This window comes from Tiliqua scincoides, chromosome 5 (genome assembly GCF_035046505.1).
Source record: "Tiliqua scincoides isolate rTilSci1 chromosome 5, rTilSci1.hap2, whole genome shotgun sequence".
Lineage (NCBI taxonomy): Eukaryota > Metazoa > Chordata > Lepidosauria > Squamata > Scincidae > Tiliqua > Tiliqua scincoides.
The window spans coordinates 18,434,944-18,457,296 of record NC_089825.1 but is presented as its reverse complement, the minus strand read 5'-3'; the positions used below and the strand labels follow the sequence as shown (position 1 = coordinate 18,457,296).

Genomic DNA, 22,353 nt, shown 5'->3' with positions numbered 1-22,353 from the left:
ATGATGGGTAAAGAAATATTTTCTTTTGTCTGTTCTAACTCTCCCAACACTCAATTTTAGTGGATGTCCCCTGGTTCTGGTGTTGTGTGAGAGGGAAAGAGCATCCCTCTATCCAGTCAGATAAAACAGAAGTGAGGGAGAGTCCTGAAGAGGAGCTACTTGGGAGGCAAATGGTAAGAAGCAGGTATTTCATTGCCTTGATGGACCCTGGGGCCTACTCCAGGAAAAGCACGCACGCTACCATTGAGCTATAGCCACTTCCGCAAATACTGTGGCAGGAAAAGTTAAAGCATCAGATTGCCTTGCAAAGCATTTAGCAGCCAGACAGATGAGGCACCTTCAAGCCCCTCTGCCTTCAAAGGAGAGGAAAGGGAACTCACTGCTCCTCCAACAAACAGCTATTTGGGACTATTTAGTGGTGACCTGTAAAAGGCAGCCACTTACTCCTCAAGTTCAGCAAGTTCAATCACCTCTGAAACTGGTGGCCCAAATACCCCAAGGTGTCATTAAGCCTGAAGAGCATAGTTGCTCTTGTGAGGTGCAGCCATAGTGGCTCCCCCCACTGGGCTTTAGCCCATCTCTCCACCATGGCCCCATCTGACTGGGGTATACCCCGCAAGCAAGCTCTGCTTGGCACCGAGGGCAATTGCACCAAGCCCCTGCACAGCTTTGGGGCCAGCAGGACAAGCTCCTCCTTCAGCCGAGGAAGGGGCTCCAGCTGACAAGCTGCGTCTCTGCAATGACTCCTGCCAGGTTCGGTTGTGCTGAAGTCATGTGGGGGTGGCAGCTTGTACTGTTGAGTGACCCAATTGCAAACTTTCCCTCCAGCCTGAAGCCACAGAATTCTTCCTTGGAGTTCTTCTGCTCCCCAGTTCTACTGGCTCAACATTCCGGTGCAGCGGAATGGCGAGAAGGACTGTTGGGCAACTGCTCCTCTGCTGAGGTTGAAAGGTGCAAGCAAAGGAACTGCAATGTCAGAACGTCCCATCTGCCATAGTGACTGCGTGGAGCAACCCCTGCGGCGGGCACTGCGGGCCCTGGGAGCCACTGTGGGCGCCCATCCATGGCCCTTCCTGCTGCTGCCCTTGGTGCTCTCAGTCGCTCTGGGCTCAGGCTTCTGTTTCCTACGCAGCTTCAATGCCTACGACAAGGAGGGCCTGTTTGCACCGACCTGGAGCCCGGCCAAAGATGACCGCCGCTTTGTCCAGACCCACTTCCCCACACGTGACGCTGAGCGTTTCTCAGCCAAGAGGCTGAGCACCGAGGGCACCTTCGCTGCCCTCCTGGCCGTGGCCACTGGAGACACGCTCCTCACCCGGGTGGCCTTCACTGAGCTGCTCGCACTGGACAAGGCAGTGCGAGGACTCCACACCACTGAGCGCACCTTTGCCCAGCTATGCACGCGCAGCCTTGGAGCCTGCAGCAGCCCCAACCCACTCCTCAGTGCCCTGCAGGGCAACCCGGTGCACATTGAGGCTCTGATGCCCAACCTCACCTGGCCGTTTGCCTTCCAGGGCCGCAAGTTTCTGGCGCCCTTCCTGGGGGGAGTCAAGTTGGGCCCTGGAGGAGCTAAGCAGGAGCGGCCTGTTGTGGCTGCCAAGGCGCTGCGGCTCATCTATTACCTGCAAGAGGACGACCCTTTGCAGCGAAAGGCCAGTGAGCTCTGGCTGAGAAACTTCCTAGAGCGTATACCTGACGTGCTGGGCTCCTTGAACCTCAAATCCATCCAGGTAGCACTTTGATCATTGTGTAGCGCCATGAGAAAATACCCCTTCCCCTTGGCATCTGCTACAATGGTATTTACAGGATTAAATAGATGAGTGCTTCTTTTCGGCCACAAAATGGCCAAGAAGTGAACAGTTAAACACTCCCTGCCCCACACCAACAGTTGGTGACCAATTTCTCTATAGTGATCACCGGCTACTCAGTTGTGGACCTGGCCCCTGTGCTACTTGGGGCCACAGCTCTGCAAAATGCTGCTCCGTGGAGAGGAGACTTACCTCTGCTTTGGTGCCTCGAATGGCATCTGCTAACTGTCCAAAAGCCTTCTGAGGCCTCTGCAAGGGCTGTTACAGTTTTCCTACGAAAACTGTAAGTATTGTTTAAGAGCCCTGTGGAAACCCCAGAAGGCTTTCAGAGGGTTAGGAGATGCCACACAGGGCCTCCTTGGCTCTCAGAAGGACTCCGGAGGGCAGGTGGAGGCAGCAACATCTGTGTGGTGATACCACTCAAACAGGTCACACAGATGTGACGCTCATAGAAGAGGTGGCACAGATCCAAGCAGCCCAGAGCTGCCCCATGCTGCCTGGGAATGGGGATAGGATCCAGTATAAGTGCTGGATCCAGGCCCCACCCTCCACTTACCACCCACCCATTGGCCGGCTCTCCCCCCTGCCCCAAAACACCACCCTCCTGCCATCCCCATGGTCCCCCACCATCACGCTAGCCTAGCTTGGCCGATGAGGGCTTACTTTTCGCCCTGGCTGAGTGGGGCTCACATCCTCCTCCCTCCTCTCCCAGTGGCATGGAAATGCTTTATGGCACTTTTGGGACAATGGTGGGCCGGCACAAGGGACTCGCGTTGACCCAGGATGCTCTCTGGTGTATTGGAATCACAGAAGATATTGTGAGGAGATAGGATGTGGTGTCTACAGTGGCCCTTTGCTCTGGTGAATTTGGGGAACATAGGGTGAAGCCCTGGGCTTTCAGCAGAGGATGTGCTGCACAGCTGCAGCCACTAGAGGCAGCTAGGTCATTACAGGGATAAAAGCAGTACCTGGAGCAGTGAGAGTTTGTGGGTTGTAGTTGGAGATAGAGTGGAGGAGGAAGAGGAAACTTTCTGGCTATCTGACCAACTGGCACACTGACTGGCTGATGGACAGACAACTAACGGGCACACTGTCTGATGGATTGGCGGATGGACAACAAACTGGCACATTGACTGATGGACTGGTGGGTGGGCAATGAACTGGTGCACATAGACTGACGGACTAGCTAATGCACTAACCAAACAGAGACTGCTGAGTAGCGGAGAGCAGAGGTGGCACAGCACCCTCTAAGGCTGTTGCCTGGGGAACTGGGAGGAGGGACCCTGCAGCCCTAAGGCAAGCCTCCTACTTGCCACCTTCCCACTGCTGCTGGGGTCAGCAGGAGGCTGCTAGAACTAGCTGTGCTTGGACTGGGAGGGGCTAATTAGCTAGAGGTGGGCATAACTTCTCTAGGCCAAGTTTAGAACAGGAATTTGGCAAGACAAATTGGTACCAGGAGTGGGGTTTGAGCCTGAGGCAATTAGTACCCCTCTGTGCAACAGGTGTGCAAAACAAATGGATCCCTGGCAGAATTGGGAGGCACTGGACCTTGTAATACAGGGGGCAAATGCTCCTGCCATATTATGGAATGTCTGGGCTACTTTGAGCATTTTTTGGACCACGTTTCAGATGGTGCAGTATATGGGGGGGGGGGTCACTCCATGTAGCATCCTTTCCCTGAAAAGGCTCAGAGGGTCAAGTGAGGAGGATGTGGAATAAAAGGCCCTGAGAGAGGAAGTTGCCAAGTTAAAAGGGCTAATTTGCATAGAGAGAGAGAGAGAGAGAAAGAAATTTTGAATATGTGGCAGCCTCACCAAATGCCCACAAAGATATAAAGGCAGCGGAAAACCTTAATAAGGTATAGGCAGGGTGCCTGGCTGAACTGAAGTGCCGGACTTGGCTAGAGATAAAAGAGTGGGGCAGCAGGAACAGCAGGGAGGGCCTTTTTGACTCTTTTCAGCTGGGAACCACTGTGTTTGTGGCCAATCTGAATTACAAAGTTGCCTGGAAGAAGCTGAAGGAGGTATTCAACATGGCCAGTGTGGTTGTTTGTGCAGACATTCTCAAAGACAAAGATGGCAAATATCAAGGGATTGGCACTGGGACTTCTGAGCAAGTGATTGAAGCTGATCAGGCCATCTCTGTGATCAGTGGGCAGTGTTGTTTGATAGACCGATGCATGAATGAGCCTTATAAAAGGAGATTACTTCTCTCCGGAGTGGCCCCAGCAGCTTCCTCATGGACTTGGGGGTATTGGTATGGGGCTGGGACCAGGAGAGATACCTATTAATGCAAACTACTTGCACAAGGGCCTGGAGATGGGCAACCTGGGTCCCGGAGGAAAGGGCATAGAAGGCCTGGGCTTTAGGATGAACAAAATGGGAGGAATGGAAAATCCTTTCCATGGCATGGAGAACTTGGGCCATTTCCCAATGGGGCTTGGCAGAATGAATGAAATGGAACTGTGGAATCGGAGATGGATTTTAAAGAGACTTCCCAAGAAATGAAATGGGAAGCCTCATAGTTTTGAAGATGCCCTGGAGAAGGGAATAGGGGGTGGTGGATGAGCCATAATTCCTGTAATTGTTAGGATGGCCCCTGAACTTGACCGCAGAACTATGGGAATTGATGAGCTCCCCTCTGGGATGGGGCGTAGCATAGACAGATTGGGATCAGAAATGCATAAGATGGGCACTGGTGTAGACCGAATAGGTACCAGGATGGATAGATTGGACCATATGGGAGCATCAGCAATCAGTATGGAGAATGAGGCAGGTCAAGGGATGGATGGCCCAAGAAAGAAGAGAATGGATGATCAATCAAAGGGACCACTGTGACACCGTGGGGTGCAGTGTAATGGAAATGCACAAGAGGAGATAGTGTGTGGTGTTGACAGTGGCCTCTTGCTCTGGCAGGCAAGCATAAGGTTAAAACCTAGGCTTTAAAAGTAACTGTGCTGCACAGCTGCAGCCACAAGAGGCAACAAGGTCCTCAGGAATATAACCAGCAGGAGCAAGAAGAGTTGTGGTGGTGGATGGAGAAGCTGCTGGCAGGAGAGGGGCGGAAGGAGGTTCTCTGCAGGTTGAACAGGCGAGCAACCCTGGTGGAGGGGTCCAGCAGTGCTGCAGTGCAGAGCTAGGATGGGGGGGGGGAGAAGGGGAACTAATTAGCTCAAAGTGGGCATAAGTTCTCTATGTGAGTCAGGCAAAACATCTGGATTGTGCCCTCAGTCTCAGCTGGTAGAACAAACCATAGAAACTGGACAAGGGGATTTTGTAGATTGAAGCAGGTTTTACAATTTGTGTGGAAAGAAAATAGGGCATTGTGGAACTTCAAATTAAAATTAATTTTTAATTCCATGGGAAAAAGCAGTCAAGAATTTTATAGTGTTATCTATGAATGAGTAGCATCACTTATAACCTGCATTTTACACTGTCTTAAACAACAAGAGAGAGTGTTAATTGAAAAAATAAAGAAATAAATGTTTAATCTCCTTTCTCTCCTTACCCTGGCAGGTGGCTTATTTCACTTCAGTCTCCGGATCACAATGGTTTGAAAAAATTACCAAGGAGTTAGTTCCTTTGTTTCCTGTCATATGTTTTTTAACATTTCTTTCAATTATATCATGTGCAAGGTAACTCTTGTATCTTAATTCTGGAATTTTTGTTGTTGTGGTCTTGTTTTCCTTCAAAGTAACAAACTAGGAAAAAAATTCCCAGTTGCGTTACTGTCAATCATATGCAAAGTAGTATTTTAACTGCATCAGAAAATTATAGAAACTGGTAAATGGCTTGTATTTTTTGAAGCATAGAAATGTTTTTCTTTAAATACATAATCATTAATAATTTAAATAATTGTTAATTATTTATTCAGCTGTGCTGATTCTACAAAGATTTGTTCTCACAGTAATAATTTCAATTGCTATGAGCTGTACCATCATTCATCGGTCTGGGTGTGCTGTACACCTGTGACCCCTTTCATAAAAAGGGCAAAAGGGATTGTAACTTGGAGAAGGGAGATCACTCCGCTGTCAGGGAGAGCAGCCTCCTTTCCAGCAGTCGCCCAACTGTCACTGTCTGCCGTCATGTCCATCTGCCTATAATTTTGTTGTCAAGATATAGAGCAGGGGTGCCCAAACCCCGGCCCAGGGGCCACTTGCGGCCCTCGGGGTCTCCCAATCAGGCCCGCGGGGAGCCCCCAGTCTCCAATGAGCCTCTGGCCCTCCAAAGACTTGCTGGAGCCCACACTGGCCCAACAGAACTGCTCTCAGTGTGAGGATGACTGTTCGACCTTTCACCTGAGCTGTGGGATAAGGGCTCCTTCCGCTACTTGCTGTTTCACATCTGTGATGCAGCAGTGGGAGCAAAGGAAAGGCCAGCCTTGCTTTGTGCAAGGCCTTTTATAGACCTTGAGCTATTGCAAGACCTTCATTCATTCATATAAGATCATCTTTAATATATTCATTTATGTAAACTTATGTAAATTTATTCAAATTTGAAATGTAAATTAATCATTTTTTCCCCCTGGCCCCCAACACAGTGTCAGAGAGATGATGTGGCCCTCCTGCCAAAAACTTTGGACACCCCTGATATAGAGTCTTGCCTGCTCATTCTAATCTCAAAGAATGGAATCACTGTTGAGAATGTCTGACTGAATTGTGTTAGAAACGAATCGGGTTTCTTAGGCCAATAACGAAGTATGTTCCAGGTCCATTCAGAAGGACTGGGTGATGGGCAAGGATGTGATTGCAGGAGCCAGAGAGCATGGCCCTTTTTTTGTCTGCAGGAATCTATTGCTGTTGTGATGGCAGCTGGCATGGGTGTGGGGAACAATCATGGCACTCCTAAGTGGGACTTAGTAAGTGAATGGGAACTGTTCCGGCATGGATTACACTGTGGACAAGGTTGTCATCTCTCAGCCTTGTGGGATACATGGACGTCTTAAAGAATAAATGTCGTGTTGCTGAACCTTCATAAATGGCTGGTTCTGAACAAAGAAATAAGAATTCTCAAGGCTAACAGGAAGTGCAAAACCAGGAAAGTAAACCACAGCCCCTGAAGCCAGGGCAGGAATATGGCATCAGAGATGTGTTGCAACCTGAATTGCAGCTGCCCCCCCTGCAGAGTGAGACCAATCCATAGTTCAAGAAGGAAGCTAGCACTGAACTCCATGGTTTCAGTTTCATAATTCCCTTGATAGACCTGACAGAATGTAACCTTCCATTTGTAAAATAATTACCTTTCTAATTGTTATGGCTGTTGAGAATCAATTTAAACTGCATGAGCTGGGCTGCGATATTTGGTTTTGTTCCGGGAGGGAGAGACGTGGCCCAGCTAGCATGAAACTCTTTTTCATCTCTTACAGGCAAGACTGTGTGCGGTCAAAAGTGTGGGTTGCAGTGTTTGGTGTCTTCTCATCAGGCCTATCTGTGCTCAGCAGCTTTGGACTTCTGTTCTTTTGTGGGGTGCCATTTTTTTTCACAACTGCAGTCACACCATTCCTTGTACTTGGTGAGCGTGATCAGATGTACAAAGTTATATAAATCTTTTGAGCTTTGGATGGGAATATCTAAATAAGTGTTTGAGAAGCCTCCCTACCACCCAGCTCCTTGACCTTGATAACCAGGGGTCCCTAGATGGGGACCATCACTTCACTAGGCTTAGGCCAACCTAAGCATAGCATCAGACTATGTACCTAAGGATCTGTCCCTATGATCTCTCATGGTTAGCACTCTTCAGAGATAGATCGCTCCCACATTTGTGTTGGGTGGAGGAAGTGGAATCACACCCACTAGCTGTGGCTATGCCCCTTCAGCATTTGTTGCAAGTGGTGGAGTTGAATGTGCAGTGGGATTTTCCATGCAATTTGGAATCCTGTTTGATTAGTGACTGGCTGATCAAGATTCCAAATGGCATGAAGGCTTGTTCTGATTCAGCTCTGCCCTTGCAAACAAATGCCTGCTGAGGCAACCAAAAAGCTGCCTGTCCTGGTCCTTTAGATTGCCCATCAATTGCACAGGCTTCCTGCTTTTTTCATGGCTTTTTTAAAAACAGAATGGAGGCAGCTCTTCCTGCTGCCTCCCCAGAACATGCTGATGCAGGACTCCTGTATATTTTTTATTGGAAGCCAGACACCCTGTTTTTTTATTTTACTTGGAAGCCAGTTATGATTACAGCCTAACCTGCTGGAGGCAACTCTGCTTGCTGCCTCCCTAGAGATTGCTGTCACTGCCACCCTGCCTGTTTTTCATTGGAAGCCAGCCATGATGGCCACTAATCAGCTGCTGGCTGCTTCCTTGTTTATTGTAAATGGTGTATGTTCTTAACTCATTGACTGTGCTAGAAAAGAAAGGAGTAGCATGGAAAGGCAAGGAACTTTTTCTTTTACTCGTTGGGTCCTTGTGCTTTATTATTTTTGAGGTGAGGCTCCACCTCCCCTGACTGTATGTTACTTATGTTCTCTGAACTTGAGGGAGGCATTCTGTGAACAGGGCTACTGTTGTAAGCATTCTGCATTTTGAAGAGCTTGTCATTATCTTGGAAGGTTCCACCACAACCATTGAATGAACAGGGCGTCTGTTCATTTTTGTAAACCTGCTAGGAGTGGTCCCAACACTCTTGTGTAAACTGTATAGGAGCAAAAACTGTATAGGAGCAGAAAAAGAGGAATCTATTTCCTTAAGCCCTGTCTCCACAGGATTCATATATGGATGCAATCTGCCAACAAATTAGTGTTCAGTCTGTATTCTGATATGGCATTCTCTGACCAGAGAAAGAATCCACTACAGTTCCTGGTTTGTCTGTGACTCATGTTGGCCAGACCAAACCAGACCAGGATGCGAACTGTAAACAGTTCTCAATTGGCATGGAAATATTGACATATAGCATAGATGTGCATACAAAATGTATAGGAATTTGGAACATGTGGGTGAGAAACAGGGACCGTGCACAAGGAAGCAATATGATGACCCTGGATTATCACTGCAATTGAAAGGTGTAGTACAGTAGTTCCCAAACTTTTAATTCTGGAACCCACTTTTTAAAATGACACTCTGTCAGGACCCACCTAGTCTTATGAGACAAAAAATCAGGACCATTCTGGTGTGGTTGCTGCCTTTCCCAAGAGGAATAAGGCACACTTGCTTACTCATCAGTGAACGCACATGTGCAGCTCAGTTTCCTTGTTAGTTACCTGCCTGTCAGTTTCACAACAATCAGATTTCCACCCACTGTTAAGTTCCAACACACAGTTTGGGAAACACTGGTGTAGTATAATGCAAACACTACGTAACACTTTAGTATACAGATATTCACTGCTTTCCAAGGTTCATGATCTGCTGTTTCAGCACATTCCAATTGTACCGGAAGCCATTCATTCAACACATGCTCAACTCTTTCAACCTCTCTCTGCTGTTCCAAAGGCTATTATTGCCCTCCGCCATGTTGATTTGCATATGACATGGTGATTCAGACTGTTTTGGGGGGTGTGAGAGAGAACACACAGCAACTTTAGCTCCGGGTCTATTCTCATTCCTGAAGGTGTTGATCAGAGTCCATTTGCAGGAGTCTTTGTGTGACAGCAGGAATTTGCAAGATAAAAAAGGCATTTGCAATTAGATAGCTAAAAAAAGCATTGGGAGCAAAATATGTAAACTTTAAAAAAGACCAGGTTCCATTTTTCAACCATGTGCACTTTTCACACTGCTCCTGTCAAATGAGTGGGGAATGCCTGAATTAGGACAAATTCATTTTCTTGCTCACTTACGTTGGACCCCAACCTCCATTCCTGACCACCAGGCATCTTCCCGTCTAGTGTCTCACAATCACCTTCCTCAGACCTTGGACACCAGCAGACTTCTGAACTTTGAATTGGCTGACTATCCCTCAGGACTAACTTCCACAAACTTATCAAATATGCTGAATGTTCCCTTTTTAAATGATGAGGAGATGGCTTTACTTTTAATCGTTCTGTGGAAAACATTGAAGAAAAGTTCATAAGCGTTCATAAAGTGGACAATAAACATTCTTTTGGTACGCTGAACCTAAACCTGCCAGTTCTTTTCCGTTCCCGAGGCAGTGATTATCCATTACGAAATACGTCTCTCTGTTGTATCTTTCCCTTTTCATGCAATATGTGGTACTGATGCATTCTCTTTTTGCCATTCTTCAGGACTTGGTATTGATAACATGTTCATCCTGGTGTCCTGTTGGCAGTGGACCAAAGTGAAGGACAGTGTTAAAGACCGCATGGCTGACACTTATGCAGAAGCGGGTATGTCAGTTACCATCAACAATATTACCAATATTTTCACCTTCTTAGTAGCAGTTAAAAATTCCTTCCAATCCGTTCGATCATTTTGCCTCTTTACAGGCACAGCCTTTGTCTTCTGCTATCTGTACAGTTTGACATTCTTAGGGGCTATCCTTGCTCTAAATGGTAGAAGAGAAGAAAGCAACAGACACTGGCTCACATTCAAGAAAGTTGAAACTGAGCCTCAGGATTCCCGTGGCCGTGGATATGACATGTGTTGTGTAGGAGGCTCTTTTGATGAGTCTACTGGAACAGAGATTGAACACCCCATGAATCGATTCTTTAGAAAGCATTATGGCCCTTTCCTTATGCATACCTGGAGTAAGATGTTGGTGGCTGTCCTGTATCTCCTGTACCTGAGCAGTATTATTTATGGGTTTGTTCGTGGGATTAATCAGCACCAAAAAGGTATAGATCTTCGAATTCTAACTGATAATTCTTATTTTATTCAGTATTATTATTGGGAAGAAGAATATTTTTCAAAGTATGGTCCAAGGATTATGGTTGTTGTAACCAGAAGTATAGACTATTGGGATCCATCTGTTCGTGTGGATCTTGAGAAGTGCATGGGGTCACTAGAAAACGTATTGTATGTGGACAAGGAATTATCAGAGTCATGGTTGAGAAGTTATGGATCTGTTGCCAAACGCAAGTATCTAAACATAGATGACAAGAAGTTTTTCATTGGTAATTTAACAATTCTGTTTAATATAACTCCAGAATCTCGGTGGGACATTAATTTTAGCCCCACAGAAATATCAACGTCACGGTTTTACGTACAGGCGGTCAGTGTTACCGATGTGATTGAGAGCAAACTCTTAAGTGAACTGAGAGGCCTTACGAAAAAGTGTAAGATGCCAGTAATAGTTTATCATCCATCATTTGTAAACTTGGATGAGAAAAAGTTGATAACTCAGGATATAATTCTCAATATTCTGTTTGAAATTATATTAATAACTTGTTTGTTTCTCATTCCCACTTTTCTGTCCAATTTCTGTGTCCTTTGTGCTTATTTGTCTGTTACTATTGGTGTGTTTAGTTATATGTGGTATTGGTCTGTCACTTTATATCCTGTATCCGCACTCTTCTCTATTATCAACATAGAGTTTTCGATAAACTTCTGTGGTCATATTGCTTATGGCTTTTATTCTAGCCAGGAGCCTGAAGTGAATGACAAGGCTGTGGATGCTCTATACCGCTTTGGTTATCCTGTTGTGCAGGGAGCTGTTTCCACCATCTCGGGAGTGGTTGTGCTGTCTGGGGCAGCCAGTTACATCTTCAGAACCTATTTTAAGATACTATTTCTAGCTATCTTACTTGCTGCTGTTCATGGACTGATTTTTACACCTGTGTTTTTAACATTCTGTGGTTGTTGTTTTCGTTCGGGAAACAGGAAGTGTTGTTGAGAAAAGCTTTGTGAAACTATCTCCTGCCCATGTAATCAAACTTCAAGTACCTGTGGTTCAAGAAAATTCATCTTCATCCTGTCAGGATCCAGACTGTGTGAAAAGTCTTCCTTAATATTCTATACTAGTTTATGTACCATACCCAGGTTACCTTACAGGTTAAAAATAAATGTGCCCCTGGGTATAGAATGCCTCTTTAGAATGTACTATTTAGTTTATTAAATAGTTAGTATTTAAATATATATTGAAATAAAATATTCAAAAAGCTGTACATTCCTGTTTTGATCCATATTTTATGCATTTGATCAAGGTGTATGTAATGTGTAATGTAATGTGTAATGTGTAATGTCTGGTCCAACAAGAAGCTGACGGAACATACCAAGATCCAGGTCTACAGAGCTTGCGTCCTGAGTACACTTCTGTACTGCAGCGAGTCATGGACTCTTCACTCACAACAGGACAGGAAACTGAACGCTTTCCACATGTACTGCCTCCAACGTATTCTTGCCATCACCTGGCAGGACAAAATTCCAAACACAGTCCTGGAACGTGCTGGAATCCCTAGCATGCATGCACTGCAGAAACAGAGACGCCTGCGTTGGCTTGGTCATGTTGTGAGAAAGGATGATGGCCAGATCCCAAAGGATCTCCTCTATGGAGAACTCGTGCAAGGAAAGCGCCCTACAGGTAGACTGCAGCTGTGTTACAAGGACATCTGCAAGAGGGATCTGAAGGCCTTAGGAGTGGACCTCAACAAGTGGGAAACCCTGGCCTCTGAGCGGCCCGCTTGGAGGCAGTCTGTGCAGCATAGCCTTTCCCAGTTTGAAGAGACACTTGGCCAACAGTCTGAGGCTAAGAGGCAAAGAAGGAAGGCCCATAGCCAGGGAGACAGACCAGGGACAGACTGCACTTGCTCCCAGTATGAAAGGGATTGTCACTCCCGAATTGGCCTTTTCAGCCACACTAGACACTGTTCCAGAACCACCTTTCAGAGCGTGATACCATAGTCTTTCGAGACTGAAGGTTGCCAACATGATGTAATGTGTAACGGGGTGCAGGCAGTTCACATGCTTCTGTGGCCCAGCTTCATCTTAGCAAAATGCTGTGGAGTCTTACAGCCCAATCCTACACATATCTACTCAGGAGTAAGTCCCATTAGAGTCAATAGGGCTTACTCTCAGGTAAGTGTGGATAGGATTGGGCTGCCAGTGCATCAAGCTATTGCAAAAAGTGACTGTATATTCTTAGAAATGCAGTAATATCTTTAAAAAGTGGTGGAGGGGCTGAGAATGGGAACCCATTCAACCAATCAAAAATCAATTTCAGGTCAACTGGTAGAGCAAGAGTGATAGCTTGGTGAAAGTTTGTCCAAGGTTTCTTGGACAGGGAAAAGAAAAATTTCTGTCTGCAACCCTGGAGAACCGCTTCCAGTCAGTGTAGATAGTTTTTATGTCCATGGTTGGGATGATTGTTAGAAGCATGATCAATATTTTATGTTCATTTCCTTGATTCAGGGTATGCAGGAAACATACATTTATACATGTGTACTTTGTGATAGGTGCAAAGTGTCAGACCAGTAATATGGCTAGTAACGAGACTGATGGCAAGAGGTTAGGAAGTCCATGCTTTTCCTTTGAACATTGTAATCATGCCCCCCCCCCATTGATCCATGGAGCTCAATGTTCCAAGTTTGAAAGGAGACCTGTTTATGCGACTCCAAAAAATGGGTGTAGCTTCCAAGCTCCAAATCCTGCAGGAACAGCATGTTTGATGTCTTGTGTCCTGAACAGCCTCCCTGGAAAAAAACTTTTGTAAAGGAAAGGTTTCACTCCTACAGGTGTTCTCACCAACCCCATAACTGAGTTCCAGTCTCGGAACAAACAAATGGACATCAAACTAGCTACTGCACTCTCAACTGGGCAGCTAAGCCAAGGCAGAACCCAGCTAGGGTCATTGACTAGCAATAGAGGACTTCTTGATTGAGCTACGCCACCTAAGCATCTCCTGGATTCTATGGGAGAAGCATCTAACATTTATTTTATTTATTTATTTTAGAAATATATATATAAAAGACATTAAAAAACAATCAAACATTTGACACTAGAGCAGGGCTCTCCAAACCCCAGCCTGCAAGCTGGATCTGGGGTTTGTGAAAAGCCCTTCCCCTGTGAGAGGAGCTTACTGTTACACCATGGCACAGTTTTTCTTTCTAGCTGATCTTGGCATGGGGGCAGTCGCATCTGCTTGGATATCCTGTTGCACAGCCTTCTGGGATGCTGGGCAATAGACATGACTGCCAAGAGCATCCCTGTGAACGGATCAGCTTGAAAGAAAAGTGGCCCCTTGGTGGAATGGTATGCTCCACTCAGTCCGTGGAAGGCTTTTCTGGGATGCAGCGGTCTCCAGTTTGGAGACTGCTACTCTAGAGCAGGGGTGTCCAAAGTTTTCAGCAGGAGGGCCACATCATCTCTCTGACACTGTCGGGGGCTGGGTAAAAAAACGATTTACATTTAAAATTTGAATAAAATTACATAAGTTTACATAAATTAATATACTAGAGGTGGAACTTATATGAATGAATGAAGATCTGCAATAGCTCAAGGCCTATAAAAGGCCTTGCACAAAGCAAGGCTGGTCTTTTCTTTGCTGCCGCTACTGCATCACAGACGTGAAACAGCAAGCAGTGGAGGGAGCCCTCATCCCACAGCTAACGTGAGAGGTCAAATAGTTGCCCTCATGCTGAGAGCAGTTGCGTGGGGCCAGCACAGGCTCCAGCAAGTTTCTGGAGGGCCAGAGACTCATTGGAGGCTGGGGTCTCCCTGAGGGCCGCATTGGGAGTCCTCAAGGGCCACAAGTGGCCCCAGGGCCGGGGTTTGGGTACACCTGCTCTAGAGCACTGGTTTCTAACTTGTGGTCTGTGGACCACAGGTGGTACACAAGACGCTGAAAAGTGGTCTACAAGGTCTTAGAAAAAAGGATTATCTTTGATCACTTTCACCAACTTGCTACTTTCACCATCTCCCCCATGGAGGACCAGAGAGGGAGGAGAATGGACTACCCATATCCTTAGTCAGCAACAAAAGCTGCAACCCAGAAATCTTCTTTATAAATCTAATCCATCTCTAATAAAACTTCTCTAATTATTACAACTTTAATAGTATTTTTTGTGTACAGGACGTAGGGATGTGGGTTGCATGTGATCCACAACAATTCCAATTTTTGCCTCAGTGGTCTGAGAAGGTTGGGAACCGCTGCTCTGGAGCCTAATGTGTTTCATTCCACTGGCTGTTCCATTGTTCACTCCTGCCTTGCCAGCCACTGTGGATTCATAACCCACATGTGTTGCATTAAGTCACCCCAATTCCAGCTTCCATTAGAGCATGACATATCAACCAGCAGTCCAGCACCCAGGATGGTAACACCCCCAAATTCCCATTCCTTTCTGGCTTCTCTTCTACCAAAACTACTGAGACAGCACAGAGTGGTCACTAACCTTCTGGTCCAGCTCTCTCTCTCGGTGTCTCTTCCCTTCCAGAAAGGCAACCTGGCTCTCTTGCCCTGGTCCCTTCAAGACTATTGCTTCATTGCATGCTAAAGGCGTGTTTCACAGCCCTTTGTCTTTGAGACCTCTCTTGAAATTAAATACCCCTGTGGCTGACTTCCTTGTAGCCACAGAGTCCCTGCAACACAGTGCAGCTCTTACACCTTGCAGAAAAAGTCACGTAACCTTGGTCCATGGTGCAGCCTTGCCAAGGACCCATCAAGTCCCCACTATCCTTGCACTGCCTTGTCTCATGTGAAGTCAATTCACTACATCCCAGTATTTCTTCTTTCTCTTCCTTTCTGCACATACTGGGTAGTTGGGGGTTTGCACGCGTGTCTGAGCCTTTTCTAATTCTTGTACCCAGTGGTTTTCAAACTCTCAGAAAGAGTTGGCTCTAAATCTTTGTGGGGGCAGGGTGATGACAATGACACAACCATCATGATCGCACCTCCGCCAAGGACAGAAGGGGTTTTATGGCACTTAACTCCGCCAGTGATTAGTGTCAGGCCTTCTTCCTGTCAAAGCCTCTTGAATGAACCCTCAAGCCCTCAGAATGTCAAAAATCTCATTTCTCTCTTTTTGATGTTCATTCAGAGGCCTGGAGTATTGGTTGAGAGTGTGTGTTTGGAGGGAGGGACTAGCTGCACCCCAGCACAAGCGGGAGAAGTGATTCATGGCCTGTTTTTGGCTCACCCCTTGCAGTGTCCATTGCCATGTGGAGTTAGCTACTCAGTGCTTCCAGCCAGACTGTGGGTCACTCTGGTTCAATGTCAGCCAGAATACAGTGTGTTAGGAAGAATAAAATGTTTTGGCTTACAGAAGAGGATGTAAGGAAAATATAAGTTCATTAGATCAAAAGATGGTTACATATATTGGTGATGTGTTGGGAAAAGAAAAGTTACGAATAACGTCCCTTCAGTTTTGTTGAGATTCCAGACAGCATCAGATGGATTCCAATGGGGCAAGTACCTGGACATACCTGTGTAGTTCTTTACCTGGTGGTGAAATCCAAAGAGCACTGGCTTTCTACAGACATACATACATAAGACCCTTATTGGCATAGATAAATGAAATGTACGAGTAGTTAGAAAACACAACTCAAACAAAAAAATAAAGCAAAACAGGCATAATCATCCAACATCCATGTCTTGCATTGGCTTTCTATTGGGAGTTATAGCTCTTTGGCAAAACAAATCCTAGAAGACTTAACAGCTTGTATCTCATGCAAACCTCCTTCTCTCCCTGCTATTCACTGAAGAGTCACTTTTTGTTACAGATACAGTTTCCCCATCTGGGCCTAACCTTGCCATTTTGGAAACTATTATTATTATTATCATTATTATTATCATTATTATTATCATTATTATTATTTCGGCGTTTCGGGGTGGGGGAAGGATGGTCAAAGGGTGCTCCTGGGGTTGGGTGAGCTGGGAGTGGGAGGCGGAGCCAGGATCCAGCACTAACCCTGTTTCTGGGCAGCCCAGGGCAGTTCCAGGCTGCTTGGATTTGGCCCACCTCTTGAGTGACACAACCTTTACTACTTGCCCAGTAGACTTGGCCTCTTAGTAGGGCCAGCCTCCATCTTTTGCATTCCACAAGGCCAGCTGAGATCCCAGCTCTTCAAGAGATTGGTCAGACAGTGTGCATCTGACTTCCTTTGGGTCTAGTTCTGGCCCTCAGCAAAGCGCGGTCATGCAACAAGCTCAAATCCCAGTTGGGTGCTGGGAATTTCAGTCATATAGGTAGATCCTAATAAGGAAAATGAAGCTGGTAGTACAGTGAACCCTCAATTTAATGGAATAAAAGGAAGGGGTTCTGTTAGTGCTGAAAGTCCATTAAATCCAAACACACTGAAGTCAACGGAGATACACATCTGCAAAATGTAACCAACTACTTTTCAATAGTCTTAGAAAAGTGTCCATTTTTGAAGTCGGTGAAATCAAGGCCTGTTAAATCAATGATTCAGTGTATCATAGTGATTTGTGCCGGATCCCAACTTGGACAATGACTGAGTAAACCCAGTCCATGAATTCTAGCAAATAACAACAGGGCAATTTTGACACATTTTATGTTTCAAAAAACAAGAACAAGCAAGAAACTTCATCTGCATTTCAAACAAACACTGCAGGAATTTTACAAACATCAGTTATTGGATGCAAACAAGGGACTCAATTTTGTTGCCTGACTGAAAACCAATTTTAACACTCCTAAGCTGCCTAAGGTTTCTTTCCTGAGTGGGTTCTCTGGTGTCCAATAAGACTACCACTCTGACTGAAGGGTTTTCCACACTCCTGGCACTTATAGGGTTTCTCCCCTGTGTGGGTTCTATGATGGTTTATAAGATGACTACTGTTAATGAAGGCTTTTCCACACTCCTGGCACTTATAGGGTTTCTCCCCTGTATGGGTTCTCTGGTGCATCTTAAGTGCACTACTCTGAGTGAAGGCCTTTCCACACTCCTGGCACTTAAAGGATTTCTCACCTGTGTGCGTTCTATGATAGCTTATAAGATGACTACTGTGTTTGAAGGCTTTCCCACACTCTTGGCACTTATATGGTTTCTCTCCTGTGTGGGTTCTATGATGGTTTATAAGACAATCGCTCCAACTGAAGGCCTTTTCACACTCCTGGCACTTATAGGGTTTCTCCCCTGTGTGGGTTCTCTGGTGGATCTTAAGCACTCTATTCAGACTGAAGGCCTTTCCACATTCTTTACACTTATAGGGTCTCTCCCCTGTGTGGGTTCTCTGGTGGATTTTAAGTTTATTACTATAACTGAAGGCCTTTCCACACTCCTGGCACTTATAGGGTTTCTCCCCTGTGTGGGTTCTCTGGTGGATCTTAAGCACTCTACTCAGACTGAAGGCCTTTCCACACTCTTGGCACTTATAGGGTTTCTCCCCTGGGTGGGTTCTGTGATGGATTTTAAGAGGACCACAGTCATTGTAGGTCATTCTGCACACCTGGCACTTACAGGGTTTGTCCCCTGTGTGGGTTCTGTGATGGATTTTAAGATGACCACAGTCATTGTAGGTTGTTCTGCACACCTGGCACTTATAAGGCTTCTTCCCTGTATTAGCTCTTTCCTGTGAAGACTGAGTCTGTTTCTTCTTTCTTCCAATCTGGTCCCAAACCAATGCTGTTGAAATAAGAAAACAAATGCAGTAAGAGACCAAAGGAAGAAACTGTAGCTCGCTGGGGAAGTGTTATGCCCATGACCCCTGGCACCCCTGAGTCAGGTGGAACAAAGTGTCTAATGGGATCTGTGAAGCATAATTGTGCCCTCCCAAGCTCTCCCTCATTGCTGGGATAAGAATCTAGACTAGGCAGCAGATGGCTATGAAAGCAGAGCCTTCAGTCTTGCATCCTGGCATTACCACCTCATTACTGGCACTGACTGAACCCCTTTTACTGGGGTCTCCCCTTCTACTGGAGTGTCCCATGTGTTGCCTCGCCCCCTTTCCAGCCTATCTAGTGTCCCACCTCCCTAGTGTCCCTGTTACCTGGTAAACCTAAAATCTGACTTGGGAGAGGCATAAGTAGTCTCACAACACACCTGTGGTTCACCTATAGGCAGCAGTGTTTCCTGTGGGGTTAGTTTCTGGTTTATAGCATTATACCACTTGATTGTCTAGGTGTCCTGGCAGGGGGCTCAATGCCTATATGGGGGTGGTGATAGCAGAGCTCCTAGGTAGCTTGGCAGGCACAAGAAGAGGGGTAATAACATTGTTTCGAGAAAACATATATACAATATATGGTACAAAGGATATGGAGCTACCTGCATAAACAGCCAGAGGCTTTGTACACATATCAGAGGCTCCCAGAGTCCCCAACCAAGTACGTAAGGTGGTGGAGGGAGCAGTTTGGGGGAGGATTAGGGTGGGGGCAGGGAGTGATGGATCTCGGCAGTAGCAGTGCACGCCAGGATGTTGTCCCCCTTTCTTGGCCCAGACCTGCCCCCATGGCTCCTTGGACTTGTGCCAGCAAAACAGCCAGCATATTTCTGAAGAGACCCATTGGCAGACAAGTGGCCTACTGGGAGGTAAATACAAATATTGAAAAAAGATAAAGTGACAGAAAGCAGGGATTGTAACCTGACCCTGAAGGTGTAGGAGGTTTCCTTTCTCTAGAGCAAGGTTGCCCAAACCCCGGCCCGGGGGCCACTTGCGGCCCTTGGTGACTCCCAATCTGGCCCGCAGGGAGCCCCAAGTCACCAATGAGCCTCTGGCCCTCCGGATACTTGCTGGAGCCTGTTTACCCTGTATTCACCCTGTATTGCCCATAGTGGGCCCTGCAAAGTCAATTAAGGGGACAGGACCAAAGGGAGCTCGGAGGGTCTTTCCAAGCCTCCACTTCCCTCTTAGTTTAAAGGCAGAAATTTCACAAAATTCTGCTCCAGGGTTGCCACCTGTATCAGAGTCCTGGGACTGCAAGAGGATTTTTTACTAAAGGAGGAGAACATGAAGATAGGAAAGGGACACGATTCCCAGAACGTGGATGTTCCCTATTATAAGGCCTGGGCTACCTTAGAAGTGAGGCGGGGGACCAAAGCCTATCATAGGACTAAATGAAGTAAACAAAAACACCTACAACTGAAATTTCACTAACAAAGAAAATCATTTGTTTGACCTACCCCATCTCTAAACCACAACTGTTCCATAATTCATGCTTGAGGAAGGGGATTGTATTCCATCTCCTTAATTCAAAGAGGCACTGCAATATTTCCAGCTCTTACTGGACTAGAGCTCATTCTGTTCATTCTAGTATGGGGTAACTATCAGACACATCCTGGATGCCAAATTTAGAAGTAATGCAAAACTCACAGTAATTAGCACCTGGCTGCTTTTGGCAGATAGATGTACTGTATAGGTTCAAAGAGCCATGAGCTCCAATTCTCCAAAAATAGAGCCTGCTGTCACAAGGACATCCAACTCTCTTGTGACACTTGTACTATCTTGTACTGCCTTGTGACAGTAGAGAGAGGGCTAGTCTTTTCCTGCAAACACAGACTATGCTATGAGACATTGCAAGGAATCAAAGTATGATTCAGGATATCCAGCAGTCAGCAAACACTGGACCTGAAGAATCAATCACCATCTCTTGCAGATATTTCACAAAGCCTTCCACAAACTACAATTCCCAGGATCCTATAAAGGAGACCTATCACAGTAGTATACTGATATCAGTTTGCAGTGAAGGCATTTTCTTCTGTCGTTGGTCTGTACTCCAATGTCTCCCTCAAGGAAAGACATTTTTCATCCTTGTATGTTCTACATGTGGAAGTTCCAAATTACCTAGAGACATCTGTCCCCCATTCCTCTCCTATCTGAGCTCTCAATGCCACTTCATTATTTATGCAGGAATACTTGGGCTGTTTCTCTCTCAGGTGGGTCCTGCACACAGAACGAGAGCCCAAACACAAGGGAAAATGCTCCCCAAACCACATCTACTTCCTCCAAGGGTAGCCAAGGAACTTCCAGCTCATTTATGGCACCATGTCCCCCATTGGGGCCACCCTCCTTATCAAAAGACCCAGATCTGTCTTGATCAGAAGATGTAGGGCCATCGGATGTCGCAGTAGCCATGCCTAGGTCATGCTTGGCTAGCCAGCCTGGGCAACATCCAATAGAGTAGAAGCTCCTACCTGGGCCATCTTTCAGTTCAGGGCCAAAGGATCCTCCTTACCTACAAAGATCACATTTTCATAATTCTCCATCATGATGGTCTCATATAGGTGCCTTTGGTATGGACTCAACAGAGCCCACTCTTCACTACTGAAATGCACAGCTATCTCTGTGAATGAAATTGGACCCTGAAAGAAAAAGGAGAAATGTCCTATGAACAACACTGGACTTACCTAGGCCATGACTGCAATCCAAAGGGAGAACTGTATTCCGGTTTCCATGAAGGACAAAACATTTCTAAATTTGACATCGCATTCTCACACACATTCTGTTTCAACTTTGCATTTCCATCTTTTGGACTTCCAGTTCCAGTGAAGATTCCCAAGTTCCCTGAAAGGAGGCTCAAAGAATCCTTTCCTTCCATTCCAGCTTCCAAACAGACATCACAATCCTATGCACACAAGCCCACAAGTAAATTTCAGTGCTTCCAACAGGGCATATTCCCAGGAAAGCATATCCAGGATTCAGAAGTTGTACATTGTAGCTGCTTTTATTATTATTATTATTAACAGTATTTATATACCGCTTTTCAACTAAAAAAACTTTTACACCTTAAAATCCCCATCACTTTTCCCACTTTCAAAAATGTGATGTCACTTTCTGCTGCTCTGGCTGTGGTTTGCTTGTCTAGGTGTGTATCCGCCCACTCGAGCCCCCGCACTATGTTACCAACAGTGCGTTTTAAAAACACATGCAACACGCTCACACAAGGGGGAAAGCAATGGCGTGCTGGGATTTTGTATTGAAGATAATGGCTATCAGTCTAAGTACTTCGGCAAGAATGATCATGTACCAAAGTTTATCAAAAGTGGTTAAGAACCTAAATGAGACTCACAATTCTGACACACTTAAACGATACAGGGGGGCTTCTACCACCAACATGCACACACAGTGGAGGCCTATGGAAGGTTAGCTAGAAGGAGGTGAAAAGGAGAGGGGAGGAGAGAGAAATGTCCCTGAAGGAGAAGTTCAGGGAAGGGGAAAATGCAGGGGGAGAAGGGATAGAGTAGAGTTCTGGGCTTTCCAGAGGAACCCTGGAGAAGGATGACTTTAGGGTGCAGGGAAAGGAGAGGGGGGAAGTAGGAAGGAAACAAATATAGTGCAGAGAGAGGCAAAAAGGTGTGGCTGGAAATGTCACAGAAGCCCAAACCCAATCCTCCTTACCTAGCCTGAACGGGCAGCAGCCATTTCTGTTCAGTTTGGCCTGGTTTGCTTTGCTTTGTTTTGTTTTTCAATTATCTACCAGAAAGAGAAGGGAGACCTGTGTGAGTTTTTTAAGCTTTTATACCTGCTTCATGCACATGCTTGAATCCTTCTCACTACTTGAGGTGATGGCTGGAGAGGGTGACTGGGCACAGAAAGACATCATGGCTCTGACTCCTGATGGCTGGAGGCCAACTAACATTCGTCCTGATGGCTGGAGCTCCGTCCTCAAACAGAGGCTGTGCTCACTTTTGTGCCTCCAAGGCCAGCAGCGCCAGAGCTGCTCTTTCCCTCCTTTGCGCACGAGGGTCGCGCTGGTGTTTCACCTCCCAGCACTTGCCAAGCAGGCTCCTTCTCTCTCAAGCCAGAGGTGGAAAACAGGACAGCCTCCTAGGACT

The 22,353-nt window shown here is 46.2% G+C and overlaps 2 protein-coding genes across 2 annotated transcripts; one reads left to right on the top strand and one right to left on the bottom strand.

Moving 5' to 3' along the window:
• Window positions 1-971: 971 nt before the first annotated feature.
• On the top strand, window positions 972-11,524 carry LOC136651316 (patched domain-containing protein 3-like). The gene is made up of 4 exons (XM_066627591.1): window positions 972-1,730; window positions 5,324-5,442; window positions 7,173-7,318; window positions 9,978-11,524. The coding sequence occupies exons 1-4, from the start codon at window positions 972-974 to the stop codon at window positions 11,522-11,524; spliced, it is 2,571 nt and encodes an 856-aa protein (XP_066483688.1).
• Window positions 11,525-16,467: 4,943 nt separating this feature from the next.
• On the bottom strand, window positions 16,468-22,118 carry LOC136651312 (zinc finger protein 852-like). Its single transcript, XM_066627583.1, has 4 exons — window positions 22,041-22,118; window positions 20,754-20,880; window positions 17,286-18,207; window positions 16,468-16,498 (listed from the first exon to the last, which is right to left on the bottom strand). The coding sequence occupies exons 1-4, from the start codon at window positions 22,116-22,118 to the stop codon at window positions 16,468-16,470; spliced, it is 1,158 nt and encodes a 385-aa protein (XP_066483680.1).
• Between the last annotated feature and the right edge of the window lie 235 nt (window positions 22,119-22,353).